At 44.1% G+C, this 15,399-nt stretch overlaps 1 protein-coding gene across 2 annotated transcripts in view; it reads left to right on the top strand.

Annotated features, from left to right (window-relative positions):
• The first annotated feature begins 7,798 nt into the window (after positions 1-7,798).
• The window catches only part of EMILIN2 (elastin microfibril interfacer 2), a 50,967-nt gene continuing 43,366 nt past the window's right edge, over positions 7,799-15,399 (top strand). Inside the window, exons 1-2 of one of the 2 annotated variants that reach the window (XM_036122330.2) lie at positions 7,799-8,063; positions 8,605-8,727. In XM_036122330.2, the coding sequence (XP_035978223.2) occupies positions 7,930-8,063; positions 8,605-8,727 (257 nt within the window). In that variant the 5' untranslated portion in view covers positions 7,799-7,929. The remainder of the gene's footprint in view (positions 8,064-8,604; positions 8,728-15,399) is intronic. The other variant, XM_036122331.2, reaches the window with a different exon arrangement.

The following is a 15,399-nucleotide window of genomic DNA, read 5'->3' on the forward strand; positions in this document are numbered from 1 at the left end:
AAAGTCAGACATCGTCTGCTTTCTTTCACTTATTCAACAAATGTTATGAAATAAAGTGTGCTGTGTGTCAGGCACCATGCCGAGTACAGGGATAAAATATAAGATGAATTAGAAAGATTTTTTTTTTAACAAACATCTGTTCAAAACTAATCGATGATGCTGGAAGTCAAAATCAGTGTGACTTTTGGGAAGGATTAATGATTGGAAGGAGCCATGAGGGGCCCTGGGGTGCTGCTCATGTTTTGTTTCATGATCTGGGTGCTGGTTACATAGCTGTGTATACTTCATGAAAATTCATTGAGTCACTTATGACTTAGGCACTTTTTTATAAGAATGCTATACTTTGGGGCGCCTAGGTGGTCGGTTAAGTGTCTGCCTTCAGCTCAGGTCATGACCCCAGGGTCCTGGGATCAAGCCCCACATCGGGCTCCTTGCTCAGTGGGGAGCCTGCTTCTCCCTCTCCCTCTAATGCTTCCCCTGCTTGTGCTCTCTCTCTCTCTCTCTGTCAAATAAATAAATAAATAAATAATAAATCTTTAAAAAAATAAAGAATGCTATACTTTGATAAAATTCACAGGAGAAAACCATAATCTACAAATATTTATTTTTATTTATTTATTTTTAAGGATTTTATTTATTTATTTGACAGAGCACGAGCATAAGCAGGGGGAGGGGCAGTGGGAGAGGGAGAAGCAGGCTCCCTACTGAGCAGGGATCCCGATGTGGGGGCTCGATCCCAGGACCCTGGGATCATGACCTGAGCTGAAGGCAGACACTTAACCGACTGAGCCACCCAGGCGCCCCCATACAAATATTTATTTTTAAAAATCCTTCATGAAACTGGAATCCCTAGTACTAAAAGGGAAGATTCTTTTTGGGTTGAAACACATTGGAACTGAGTTCTGATAGTTTTTTTTTCTAATATTCTTCCTATTTCTCCCAGGAATCCTGGCACCACTTTGCTCTCAAACAGCCCTTTGGAAAGCATATCCTCAGAATAGTCAGGGAATAAAATATTTTGGTTTTTGTATTTTTAAAAGCTAGGGGAAAACATGTAAGGGCACACTAGAAAACTAAGGCACTTCCCTGCTTGACCCCCCAACATTCTCTGAATATGAAACTCTTGTCTCACCTGTATTTTCCATTAGTCAAAAGATATTAGTAACTTTTATCTGCCCATGGCTTACTATTTATGTTGTTTTAGGTTTTTTAACCAACGAATGTTCAAAGATGTCAATGGGGCCTAGAAAGAGAGCTGCTTTTGAACAGACCCTTCCCTGCTCTGCCCTATTTAAACGTGCTAGAACCAAGCCAGAGCACTTAAATAGAATGCAGCACCCACAGTGCTGTGTTCTTACTTAGCTCCCAAGAATGAGTTTAAGTGATTAAGTGCAAGAAGACAGAGCCAAGGAAAGCTCATGCAAATAGCCACCTTCATCAACCAACCAAAGATCCAAGTCTTTGGTGCTTAACCAACTTTTTTTTTTTTTAATAATATAAACTTCAAAAAGTTACCAAAATGTGCATGAGGTAATAACCGAAGAACTTGATCCAAGTAAAGTTTTGACTTACAGAAGACCAGTTCTTTCTTATTTTCTGATTTTATTATTTGCATTGACATTTACTAATGTTTTAGCCTTTATGAAGGTTAAACAAACATAGCGTGGCTTTCAGTTCATTTTAGGCCTCTTAGAGTAACCATATAATTTATTGTCCAAACCCAGGCACTCTTGAAGATGAAAGGAGACACTAAAAGTAATTAATAGTGTTAACTGATCCACAACAGGAGTAACCTGGGACTGGCCTGGAGCAAATCAGGACATCTGGTTATTCTACCTATTGTTAGATAAGGGAAAAAGAGAACCAGAGTTGTTTTGTTTTGTTTTCCACCAGCCTCTACTGCTCTCCGTCCTCCTGTTGAGTACTCCTCAATCCTACCTGGCCTCTCCGCCTCACCTACCCCCTGGCTACATCTAAGACCACATACCTTAGTCTGGCTACTCTACCAGCTGGCCACATTAGAAACATACCAGGTACAAGGTCTCATTCATTGCCCCTTCCTCACTAGCAGTCACATTCATTTTTGATATCATAGCTGATTTAAAGCAAAACAAAAACTATAAAACTTAGCTTAAATCCATATTTCTGATTGCCTCAGCTCTGTTTCTTCACCATCACCTAGCTACACAGTTTTTACTATGTTATAGTCTATTTACCGAATGTAATGCTATGTTAAATCATTTCAGTCAATTAAGATGAGAAAGAACTAAATCTGTTTTTCTCTGGCTCCCACATTGCCCGGTACAGTGTTGAATATGCACAAGTTCCCCAATATGCTTACTGACCAAACAAATCTTTTGATGGCCACAAAATTTTAAGAACTTTCCCTTATCCTCCCAAATGTAACATTTTCTTACTGTTCCTGGACTTAAGTTGAAATACATTCATCCTCATTATTCATAGATTCTGTATTTGTAAACTGGCCTACTTGCTAAATTTATTTTTAAATCCAAAAGCCATACTTGTTGCATTTTCATGGTCATTTGTGACTTGTGCAGAGAAGCAAACACTTCCTTACCTGACGTGTGCATTCCTGCTGAGATCCAGCAAGACAGTGCTCTGCCTTCTTTTTTTCCCTCTCATACTGCAAATAAGTGTCCTTTTCATGGTAAATTTAGTGCCACTTTTTTTTTTTTCATTTTATGCTCTTTGTTGGTGATTTTGCTGTTTAAAATGGCCCCCAAGCATAGTGCTGAAGGGCTAGCTAGTGTTCCTGAGCACAACACGGCTGTCATGTGCCTTATGGGAAAAAGTACGTGTTAGTTAAGCTCTATTCAGGCATGAGCTACAGTGATGTTGGCCATGAGTTCAATGTTACAGAATCAGTAATATGTATTGAATAAGGTATCTTTAAATAGAAACACACATAAAACAAGATTATGTACTGACTGGTTGACAGAAACATTGTGACCAGAGGCTGGTAGGAACCTAACCTTGTACATCCCCTAGGAGCAATTGTTCAGTATTTGCTAATTCGGTGTTGCAGCAACTTTATACACCACACTACATCAAATAATGAGAATCGACCATACTTCAATACTTATAACATTGTTCAGAACTGTATAACCTGAAATACTAGAAAGAATGAATTTGCTCATGAATACTATTTGAATGAGCATAGACCAAGATTGTGCTAAAATTTAATGATATATTTTATAATCACCAAACATATTCTGCCTATTTAAAACATTTTGTTGATTCCAGAATAATCAACTCTTATTCCATAAATAGATGATGAGCTACAACACAGTTCGATGTGGCTCATATCTGAAGACACTACTGCCTAAGCTATTCTAGCTCTCTTGGAAACAAATCGAATTCTAAGAGCCTATTTTTGTCAGTTATTTCTTATGAAGAAAAAATGTGTTCAAAACCACACCATAAGTGTAACAGCAAAGAATTCTCAAACATATTATTTGGCTATAGGAAGCATTCTTAGAACTAAGAAACATCTGAAAAAAATTAAGCAATATGGAATTAGAAACTAATTTCATCTTTTTGAGAAAGAGGATGTTCACAGTCGAGTTGCCTGATGATCTGAGTTTATTTTTGTAGAGTTATTGATCCTTCCAAAGATCTCATTGAATTGTCCTAAAATAAAATAAACTGAAATCTCCTGAACAATAAACTGAGCTATATGTTTCCTCCTGGGGGGCAATAAAAAAGAAAACTGGGCTGGAAGTCAAAAGCCCAGTATTCCATTCCTGACTATCACATTTAGTCATTCAGAATGAGTCATGCATGTGCTTTCATGACAGCCATTTCTTCGTGTATTTCTTACTTAGAAAGAAGAACTATAGTAGATGGTCAGATGCCCAAATCAGTTGGCACAGAAAAAGAATGACAAAGCTCCTGAACCTGACTGCAGATTTGTTGCAGTGCTGATGTGGTAACGGTAACAATTGTGAATATTTATCCTCCACTTGCCAGGCACTTGTCAATATGCCAGGCACTGTGCTAGGCGGTTTACATGTGGTAACCCAAATAATCCTCCCAAGAGCCACACAAGGCATTCCCATTTTCAGAGCAGAAAATAGAGAATAGAGAGGCCTACCAACTCGTCTGAGATCATTGTGCTAAGAGGCGAGGGTACCCCATTTTGAATAGTATGTTAACTCCATTGCATGAGCTCTTAACCACTATTTGTTGTCGTGTGTGGTTTCAGGCATGATTTTAACTTTTCACAGTTTTGACATTCTCGTGTGATAGTTTAAAATATATTAAGTCACACACCACTGATCAATAGACGGAGATTTGTTCCTGGTATCTCTCAAAAAAGATGATTAAAATAATGGCCATAATCCTTAATAATGTCACTGAATCCATCAATTAATAAATAAGATCAGTCTTGGGTTCAGAAGATACTGAGATTTTGAATCTTTAGCTATGTACAGCAAATGGGATAGTCACAAATAAGTATATTAAGAAAAAATTGAAGAGAGCAATTTTTCTTCGTTCTGTTTCGTCTATTTGAGCAAAGTCTTTGACAAGACAGGAAAGTAGCTGTTTGTAAATTTTGAAGTCTAGGGACTCACTGAATTCATTCTGAAGGTGCCTAATGCGATGCCTATATCAAATGTAGCTGAGTGAAATTGTATCAACCAAACCATAGCATTCCAAAACAGACCAAGCTAGATGGTGCAGTTAATTTTTCTCAGATATTTCTGTCTCTCTTTCCCTACCAAGCTGCATTTCTTTTTAATGAAGGGCATCTTATCATTAACTTATGAATGTGTAAGACATTTTTGTAGGGTGTATTATGTTAGGAATGCTTTGAAATCAAAATTTATTCAAGATATCCAGTCTTCAAGGACTTTTTTCCCCCATCATTAGATAAGCAGCACAGAGAAGCAGTAAAGGCACCTAAAAGTATACCTAGACATCAGGGGGGATGTTTTTTGAGTTCTAGAAAGCAAAGACAAGAAATGAGAAGGATGGGACACCCAGGCTAGTCTTATGGCTCTTGACCACATACATCCTAGATGCAAATCAGTTCATCTTGATCAAGCGTCATGTGCTGATGACTGAATGTGAGGACTGGGGAAAAGTACCCGCCTGCTGCCTCTGTAATAGTCACCCACTCTCCTCCACCAGGTAACTGAAGGGGAGTTTGGGGGTTCTGGGGGCCCAGCAGGCTCACTGTTTCAGATGTGCCCCCAAGTACAGAGCCTGATGAGCATTGTTATCATGACCAACAGTGAGGGAATAGGTTTTAGGAAGTAGGTCTAACTTTGCATTTTTGCTTTAGCTAAGTTGGTCACACAGTTGAGAGTGGAAGGTACTATGGGGCACTTTGATTTTAAAAGCAGAAGAAATGCCTTCAGATTGTGATAAGAAACTGACAGTTTTCAAGTGGTTGTTTAAAGTAGTTGGCAGCTTATAAAGAATTCATGCTTAATAGCATTTTGCCAATGACTCCCCCATTATTCCTTATGGCTGGGGCCACATGACCTGCCTAATGAGTCTGTTTCCTAATGTGCTTAAACTCTCTATCCTCAGGATTCTTTCCTCTGCTTTCTGGAGAGGGCTTTCTGGTTCCCAAGTTTGATGTGTCCCTTCCTGTAGCTAGAGAAGAGAAAGGGAAGAAGGTGCCTTGGGATCTTGGCCTCAAGTCTTTCTGAGAGCCAAAAGTCTTCTCCCATTTTCTCAGAGCAGCCCCACACCAGGTACACATGGGCATGTGTCTCGAGAAACACACGTGACAAATATTGTCTCACTTCATTGACTGTACATCAGAAAATTTCCACCTTTTACTGCACAGGAATGCTTGGAAGCTCTATGAACACAGAGCCAGGTCAGTTTTGGCTCACTTGTGAATCCACAGTATTTTTACACAATGCTTAGCTTATAACAGATGCTCAGAATAAAATTTATCTACTGATAAGTGCCATTTATAACTGATTAAATATAGTGTGGTCATTGGTCCTCAAACTCTTGGACTAGAATACAGTTTCCTATTATAACTTTAATTCAATGGAAAAAGCAGATTTGACCTCAGCAGTTCAACTCACTCTCAAGTTTGAGAGTTACCTGTACTGAAGAGACATTGTGGTTAGCTGCTGGGTGTAGACATGCATCATTTGTGTTTCCTTCATTTTTTTCCTTCTGTCACTCTCCTTCATTTCTGTGCTCTGTTTCTTCCCTATGACACTTCCTGAACAAAAATGGTGTTAGGATGGGGATGATAGGAAATCACAAAAACAAGATTGGGTTACACAAGACCACTTTTTAGCCAGGGGGCTCTTCTTAAGGCTGGGATGACTTCAGCCCATTATGTGCATGATCTTCCATTAAGAAAGTTCATGGACAGACTATTTCCTTACATGGTGTAATTTTCTGCTTGGCTCTTGTGAAGTTTCTACTTAGGGAATATCCTTTCTTCCATTTGCAAATCAAAAGGTCCAACAACATCATCAAATCATATTAGAAATAAAATGGACGAATGGCTTCATTTAGGGAACATAGCAAATGTTTACTGTCCATATAACAATCCACAGCCAACAGCAACCTGTTCGTTCACAGATACTGTAGTTTATGCAGTCTGCAAATAATCTCACTTTAGTGTTCATTAAAAAAAGCAGGTTCAGGGCGCCTGAGTGGCTCAGTTGGTTAAGCGGCTGCCTTCGGCTCAGGTCATGATCCCAGGGTCCTGGAATCGAGCCCCACATCGGGCTCCCTCCTCGGCGGGAAGCCTGCTTCTCCCTCTCCCACTCCCCCTGTTTGTGTTCCCTCTCTCGCTGTGTCTCTCTCTGTCAAATAAATAAATAAAATCTTTTTTTAAAAAAAAAAAAAAAGTTTGATTCAAGTACACCCCCCAGCATACAACACTTTGGTAGAGATTTTATGTAACATTCTTCGGTGGAAGTTGGAGTTGTTTGATCCCCAAAAGAAATTGGTAGAGATTAGTGTAACTCAAGAATAGGCAGAAAATACGCAAGCAAGTGAAAAGACAAACGCCTAGCAGTGTTTGAACTGTTAGGAGCAAATGCAACCATTGTGGCCTTTAATGTTGACAGAAAAAGTTCAGAGTAGGACATCAGAACCAGAGGCTGTGAGATTATCTTTCAAAATGTAGTGTAGCATTTATTAGAGTCTGATGCTGTGCTTCGGTAGCTGTTGTGAAGTGTGGGGCTGTCCCCCACGCTGCCCTGCACGTTCACTTGGCAACAAACGGATGCATTAGGCAGAGTTCAGAGAAGAGGACCCGCGTTCATTTCCCGCTAAACTCTAAAGTCCTAATGTGGGGGAATGGCGACGTCCTGCCAGAGGAGGAAACCCGAGTCGAGTCCCTCCGAGGGACTGATAAAGATGTCCCTCACGCTCTCCAGGGAGCCGGCACCCGGGCACCAACAGGCACGACGTGAGGACCGCCAGACTCGCCGACTGCGGCCACATCCCCAAGGGGCCGGGGCGCGCCTGCTGGAAGGTGGGAGGCGGAGTTGCTCCGCTTCTGGGAAGAGACCAAAGGAATGAGTAATTGGAAATTCTGTAACTTAGACCCTTCTCCTAAACTCTTTAGCCCTTTCACCCCAAACCCCCTGCCGAGAGGCAAGGGCACCGGAGACAGGGGGTCGTGGTGGAGGGAGAGTCACATTTCGGAGAGGGAAGTGAAATAAAGAGGGCGGCACCCGGGGGAACCTGTGCGTCATTGAGGGACCGAGGAGAAGCGCGGGCGCACGGGGTGGAAAAGGAGAAGTGGGAGCGAGAAGCCGGAGGGGGCGGCCGCGGAGTGCGGGTGGGGGCGTCGCGAAGCGCCTGAGCCTCTCCTGCCTTCTCCGGCCGCGCCCCGTCCGCCCGCAGCCTCGCGGCGCCAGCCTCGACCCTCAGCGCTCCGGATCCGGCAGGCGGGGCGCGCCCGTCGCGCGCAGAATGTGGCAGCGGACACGGCTCCGGTCCCGCGCGTCCTGGCGCTGGGCGCTGGCGCTGCTGACTCTGGGCGGCGCGGGTCTGTGCCACGCCGGCCCGCAGCCCATGCACCCCGCGCGGCCGGGAGCCAGGAACAAGTAAGTGCGCGGTCCCTCTCCTCGTTCCCGGCACGGAGCCCTGGCCCCCCCGCCTACCCCTCCCCGACCCGCTGCCGGGTCCGCAGCTGCCCTGCCAAAGACGATGAGCAGCAGCCGTGAGGTCCCCCTTGGGCTGCCCGGGCGGCGCCTCCTCCCGGGGGGCCGTGCGCTCTCCCGCCGGCGCGAGGCGTCCCGGGTGATCTCGCCAGCCCTTCGAGCAGTGCTGCCTCCGGGGCTGTGGGGGCGTAGGGAGTGTCCCGCAGAGCAGGACGATCAGGAAAATACTCCCAGGAATTACTGAAGCCCCTGGGACCGTAGGTACTTTTCTTTTGCGTATTTTGGCGGCTTAAGATGCCGGTTCCCCGAAGGCGCACCCGCGTACCCTCCGGATGGCTGCTTTCTGGGGCTCCCGTCTCCGCAGAGACGGCGGGCTCCCTGACCCTCGCTCGGTCCGCTGCTCTATCGGCTCGCCCCGCTCTCCCCAGCCTCATTGTTCTCAGGGTTTACACTGTGGCTTCTCGCTCTCTCTCCTTCACCCCAGGAACTGGTGCGCCTACATCGTGAACAAGAATGTGAGCTGCTCTGTGCTGGAGGGAAGTGAGAGTTTTATTCAGGCTCAGTACAACTGTGCCTGGAACCAGATGCCCTGTCCGTCCGCGCTGGTGTAAGTCCTTGAGCCCAGGAGCGGGCGGGGTGCGCCGGGGCCTGGGCGGTGGGTGGCGTCCGAGCGCTGAGCTCCAGCCCGTCCGTAAATCTCTTCCAGGGTGAGAAAACCCAGCAGCTGAGAAGTCTGAGCGCTGAGCGCAGTCCCAGGCGCACTGGGGTGTTTTAGGAGCGTGGGTTGCCCTGAGTGAGCATGGACGATGCGCACGACTTGCGAGCTTGTGATCACCGGGGCACTGGAGGGGTGAACGAAGCCCCCACCCCCACCTCTTTTTTTCTTTCAATTTTATTACTAACATAAGGCAGCTGGACCTAATTAGATCCATATTGTGTGTGCTGGGGCACACAGAAGATTCCAAAATGTATACTGCTAAAAACGTTGAAATGTAGGATTAGCTGAGAGGTTTGTTCTAGCCCGTGTCCTAAAACAGGCGAGTTTTGTCCAAATGTCCCCATAAAACGGACCTCTTCCAGTGTTGTAGCTCTCTAAACTGAAGTCCCAGCAGTAACTTGCTTAAAGTGAGTCATTTTTTTTTTTTTTTTATGTTAGATTTGGGGATTCAGCTAAGAAATTGTCAGGAGAAAATGGTAATCTTTTTGATTTGCTTATAAAGATTTCATCATCTTAAAAACAAAGAGGAAGCAATGCAATAAGCACATCACACACATTCAATTCTCTTCTGGCAAGCCCTTGTGTTTTTGTGTAAGTCAGTTATCAGAGGATGAGGGATGTGAATCAATGGCTGTTGGGGAACACATGGGATGGTTGAAATTAATTGTTTTCCCCTAAGAATGCGTTGTTTGTCTTAGGGCATTGTTGTCATTACAGCAAAGAATAGCCGGTAGGCGGATCTGTCTTTGGCAAAGCAAAGGGACAGACTGAAACTGTACTCCAGGAAACCTTATTCCAGAAGGCAGTAGATGAGCCTTCAGTCTTTGTGGGGTGGAAGTGGTCTCTGGATCATTCCACTTGGGCTCTTGTGGGAACTGCAAACAGGGAAGGGATAATTCCTGTTAGGCCAACAGCAACAACCACCATCACCTAGAAGAGACCCCCCATTTTCGAATAAACAGAGAAACAGGCAGACATGGATTTCTGGCTCCCTGAGTTGGATTTGTCAGAGGGGATGCATACCCTGTTATGCATACCCATAGTGCCTGTTATCTCTGCTCGGTAATTTGTAGACCTCACAGTCCGTAGCCGGCAGTCAGTGAAAAGAGAACTGAGTAAGATTTTTACATGGTGGCAGAGACACGAACGAAGTATTCAACACGATTTGAATGGATGTGCTTAAACTTAGAATTATTAGTCAGGAATATATCATTTGTTTTACCCAAGAACTGCATTTTGTGGTTTGCTATAACCTGAAGACTTGCGGCAACTCAGATAAATGAATTTTTCATTTGGGGAGGTCATGCTTTTCATTTAAAAGATGTTTCTTTTAAATTTTCTGAAATTCTTTTAGTGCTTGCAAAATTAAATGATTTAATTGTTGTATTTGACCAAAACTCAGTGGAACAGATCCTTTGTCGTCAGTGAGGAGCAAATCACCTCCAGATCAGCAGGTTAATGAAAGGCAGTTGGAGCATATTTTTGCCATCCAGTGGGAAGGACAATAAAAATTGCTATAAGAAATGACAGATGTTTCTGTTGTTTTCTTAAATAGAACTAAAATAAGTGACCTGGTGTTTTTCTTCAATAATAGTCACCTAAACAATTCAAGTGTGTTTTTACATTTTAGATACTGCATTGTAAGTGTGAAATTTAAAAAATAAGAACAGACTGTTTTAGCTGATCAAGCTGGAAATTTTGAAATTAACTTAGGTAGTTAATTCAGTCTTGACTTTTTTCTTTCTGTTTCTTTAGAGCTAGGAAAGGAAAGCTTTATCTTATTTTTCAACTACTAAATGATTCCTAAATTTGGATGATTGGTGGATGATGGAAGTCAAAGCCTCTTTATACTTAAAGAGAATGAATGGCTGTTTAACATGGAATTTCCCAGGTGTTTCTGATGAATCCAGAAGCCCCAGTCACTTCTCTCAATTCATGGGCTCGTTGTCAGGTGAGGTCTTCAAGATTTGATCCCTAGAACCTGAGCCGTGTGGAAGTGAAAGTCCTTTGGAAACTCATCCTGCAGTTACTGAGGGATCCTTCTCGGGTGGTAGAAGTGCAGGGCTGGAGGCTGACTGAGATGCTGGAGCTAGAATGCAGTTTGGCAGCTGCGTCCAGCTGAATGCCTGGGAGTGGCAGGTGTTTGCCAGCAAGGCCTTGCAAGGGATGGGGCAGAGCAGAGTTTCTAGAGATGGTGGAGGGAAAGGAGGAAGAGGAACCAGGAGGGGGAGAGAGCAAAGCAAACGTTAGAGGAGGAAACTTCATCTTAGGGACCATGTGCATTTCCAGAAGGGTTAGACCTTGCTCCACTTGCATATATGAAGAGCCTTTGATTCCAGATTGCGAATTTGGGCATTGTTGTGTGAAACTAGGAGCAGAGAGGGTTTTTGTATATGTGGGCATTTTGAGTCATTACTTTTCTGAAACTGTAAAGAGATTTTAGTGTGTCAGGCGCTGCGTTAGGGCTTTTTATTCCATATACGAGGTTATTTAATTCTTGCAACAACCCTTCAAGATGAAAACCATGGTCCTCATTTTGCCAATGAGGAAACAGAGGCTAGATGTTCCCTAACTTATCTACAGTCATGTGACGGTAAATGGCTGAGCTGCCCGCAAACCCAGAGCTACTGGCCTTTGGCCCCATAGCGATGGAGAATGCATTTATTAACGTTTTAGTGTGTGTCTTTGGTGCATTGCACAGTACTCAACTATTAAGAACAATTACACCTTCTTTCTTATTTCATGGAAGGCAATTCCCATGTAAAAGTGATTGAGAACTGTGTGTATGCATGTGCACGTAAATTTTTATTGTGGGTTCTTTGCTATGATGCATTGGACTGTATAATTTTTCATACTGTCCACTATGCTATACAGTTTGTTTTTAAAAATTTTCCCCCAGTTTTATTGAGATTTAATTGACATACAGCACTGCAAAAATTTAAGATGTACAGCATAAGGACTTACATATGTTGTGAAATGATTGCCACAGTAAGTTAACATCCACCATCTCATAGAAACAAAAAAAAAGAGGAAAAGTTTTTTCTTGCAATGCAACTCTTAGGATCTACTTTCTTAACAGATTTCAAATCTACCATACAACAGTGTTAACTACACTCATCATGGTGTACATTACATCCTCAGGACCTTATGTTACAACCAGAAGTTTGCACCTTTGACCGCCTTCATCCAGTTCCCTCTCACCCCACCCTTGCCTCTGTTAACCACAAATCTGGTTTCTTTTTCTGTGAGTTTGGTTTTTTTCTTAGATTCCATGTATAAGTGAGAATATATACATACATACTATGTATACCTACAAAATTTGTCTTTTCTGACTTACTTCACTTAGCATCCATGTCACATGGTAGGATTTTTCTTTCTTTTTAATGGCAGAATAGCATTCCATTGTATGTATATACCACAACTTCTTTATCCATTCTTCAGTCAGCAGACACTTAGGTTATTTCCATGTCTTGACTATTGTAGATAATGCTACTGTGAACATGGGGTGCAAAGATCTGTTTAACATAGAGTTTTTGTTTCCTTTGCATATATACCAAGAAGTGAAATTGCTGGGTCATAGGGCAGCTCTATTTTCAACTTTCTGACGAACCTCCATACTGTTTTCCAGAGTGGCTGCACCAGCTTGCATTCCCACCAACAGTGTGGGAGGGTCCTCTTTTCTCCACATCCTCAGCAGCATTTATGTCTTGTCCTTTTGATGTCTTATTTTAATCAAGTACTCAGGGCCTGACTTGGGTGAGAGTACCTTCCCCGGGAGCACATTACTCTAATGGGAAGGGCCACTTCATCACCTCACGTCTTTAGAGCAACTCCATGGGGGCCATCAGCCCCATTCTACAGAAGGTCACGTCGTTAGGAAGGAGCCGACCTGGATCCAAATCCAGTCACCTTTCCTTGTCTTAGACTCTTCCCCTCCACACCGCATGGTCCCTTGCCGTCTGGACCCACACCCGAGGGTGTGTGAGTGTGATGCCCGCCACAGCGCATGCTGGTGAGATGGCAGGGAGCGGCCATGGCCCGAGGTTTGCTAGGTCCCCCGCTACACGGGTTGGTGGTGTTTGGGTGGACTGCCGGCGGAGACAGCGCTACCTTCTCCTTCTTGGACTAGGCATGGCTTCCTTTCAGGCATCATTCACGCTTCATGGCAGTGATTCCGGAGAGTCCACGACCTCCCACTCCGCTGCAGCGATCCAGCTGACTGCTGTTAGTATTTGAGGCATTTGGGGGCGTCCTGTGTGCGGAGCAGCTGCTCTGTAGGTGAGGACATCCGGGGGTTCCCAGATGGAAGGCAGGCTTATTTCCGGTATTCGCTTTGCTCGGCTCCGGGCCAAGGCTCCATAGGGCGGGGTTTCCTACTCTGCGCCCACAAACTGACTTGGGTTTATCAGCATCTACCCAACCCCGCTCCTGCCCCCTCTTGGGTGTGTTGCGTCTGGGTGGAATTTTTCCTATGAGCTCTTTGAAAGAATCTCATCAGTTGGGGGAGGAACTGGGTGGGACCGACTAGGGGGCCCTGTGGTGCTGTGATGACACGGAAGAATTTGTGAATTTGTAGCAGGTGTGAGCTCTAAGTGCTGAGTTCCAGAACTCCTCTAATTCTCCGATTCCAAGGGGGAACAGATGGTCATTCAGTTGGAGGAAAAGTTGCCTGTGAGAGAGCAATCTCAGCCAGGAGAAGCTTTTTTTCTTTTTTCTTTTAAACAAAGAACACTTAAGGCAGCGAAAATAATGAGGACTTACATCTTCTAGAGTAAATTCTACAGTTTCTGCGTCTCCAGGAACAGAATTCCATTCAACTGGAAAACGTGCCTCTTGTGGGTATAGCTTTGGGGGAATTCTTTTTCCTTCAGCTTTTACACATCTTGCAATCAGTTGGCTGTTAACAGCTCTGCTCCTTGGCTTTGAGGGTAATTTGAATCAGCTAGCGTCTGCAGAAGGGGAGAATGCGGGCCTTGAGTGGCGGTACCCAGACCCCGAGAGCCGCATGCACTTTCCTCCCTCCTTGGGTTGGCCTTCCTTATCAGGTTTTTGGGGCTACATCTGTGTTGCTGCCCTAGCATCTTCTGATCTTCCTTTCAAGCTTCTTTGTACTTTTGTTCTTTCCCTCTTCTTAAGCTCCTGGTAGATCAGATGCTAGGTTTGTAGAGCCCTTCCACAGTCATTATGTTTTTCTCATCACAAGCTCAGCCAGATTACGGACAGAGACGGGGGTGGGGGTTCTTAGAAGAAGTTTATGGTTATGGGCTACATTTTCCACCTTTCTTATCTTGGAGAAAAACTAATGGGATTCAAATAGAGCTTATGGTCTCAGGAAAAACAATTGCTTTTCGTTAAACCCCCTTTTGGTCCCACTATTTAGTCTTTCTCCACTGATCTATTCTTCTCTGTTGGCACTTGGTAAATTAACTAAAATTCTGAGGTAGCCAGGAAAGGGGAGGTAAATGGGAGCCAGCGTCCCCTGAGGTAGTCCCTCTGGGCAGACTGATGTGACCAATGTGTTCTGGAAGAGGAAATAGAAACCTTGGCTTCTGGCCTGAGCTCTACCTCTGCCACCGAGCTGTGTGACTTCAGGCAAGTCCCTCAGCCTCTCTGAGGCACATTTTCCTCATCTCTGCATTACTGGTGAGGTACCATAGCTGAGAGAACTTTTAAAAGTGCGCTATCAAAGGGGATGGGGTAACTGGGTGATGGACATTAAGGAGGGCACATGATGGAATGAGCACTGGGTATTATATGCAACTGATGAATCACTGACCTCTACCTCGGAAACCAATAATGCATTATATGTTAATTAATTGAATTTAAATAAAAATAAATTAAAAAAAATTACTTGGTAAAAAGAAAAGTGCACTAAGTGTAGGGTACACTTAGCAGGAATGCCTCATGAACATTCCTTATTCTCATCATTTGGAGTGTTGTTGCCTCAAAGGTGAGCTTATCGTTGAAGGCTTTGAATTTGAAGTTAATGCTTTTGGACATGTTAGAAAAAGACGGAAGTGCTAAAAAATGAAATAAACTCCGTACACGAAGATCATAATTAAGTAAATGAAATGAATAAAATCCGCTTCCAAACATGAAGTTAACTTAGAGATTGTTTTGGAAGCAGAGCCAGCAATGGTTTCTTTGGGGAATGCAAGTCAATGATTACGGTCGATTTAAAGGAAATGTTCCAGGGTGCTGGGCACTGGCTGCTGGTTCTGTGGGTGTGTGCGTGCCCGTGGGAGCTGAGTAGGGAGCCCACAGGACGTTCCAGGTTGCGTGGGCGGCGGTGAACTCTGCCCATCCTCCGGCCACCTTTTAGCCAGCCACGGCTGGCTCTAAACCTTTGCCTTGAGGAAGAAAGTCCTCTTCCTCGGGTTGATAATAGCAGGCTGTTACTAACGTGTACCGAGTGGGAATGATACAGTAAGTACTGAACAGCACAGTTACCCAGTGTTTTACATACTGGTTTTTAAAACCTAAAGCTGACAGACTGTACCAGTGTTCAGACGACGTACAGACTGTCACCCAAATGTTCTGACTTCGTGCTGGTCCAAACAA

This window comes from Halichoerus grypus, chromosome 13 (assembly GCF_964656455.1).
Source record: "Halichoerus grypus chromosome 13, mHalGry1.hap1.1, whole genome shotgun sequence".
Taxonomy (NCBI): domain Eukaryota; kingdom Metazoa; phylum Chordata; class Mammalia; order Carnivora; family Phocidae; genus Halichoerus; species Halichoerus grypus.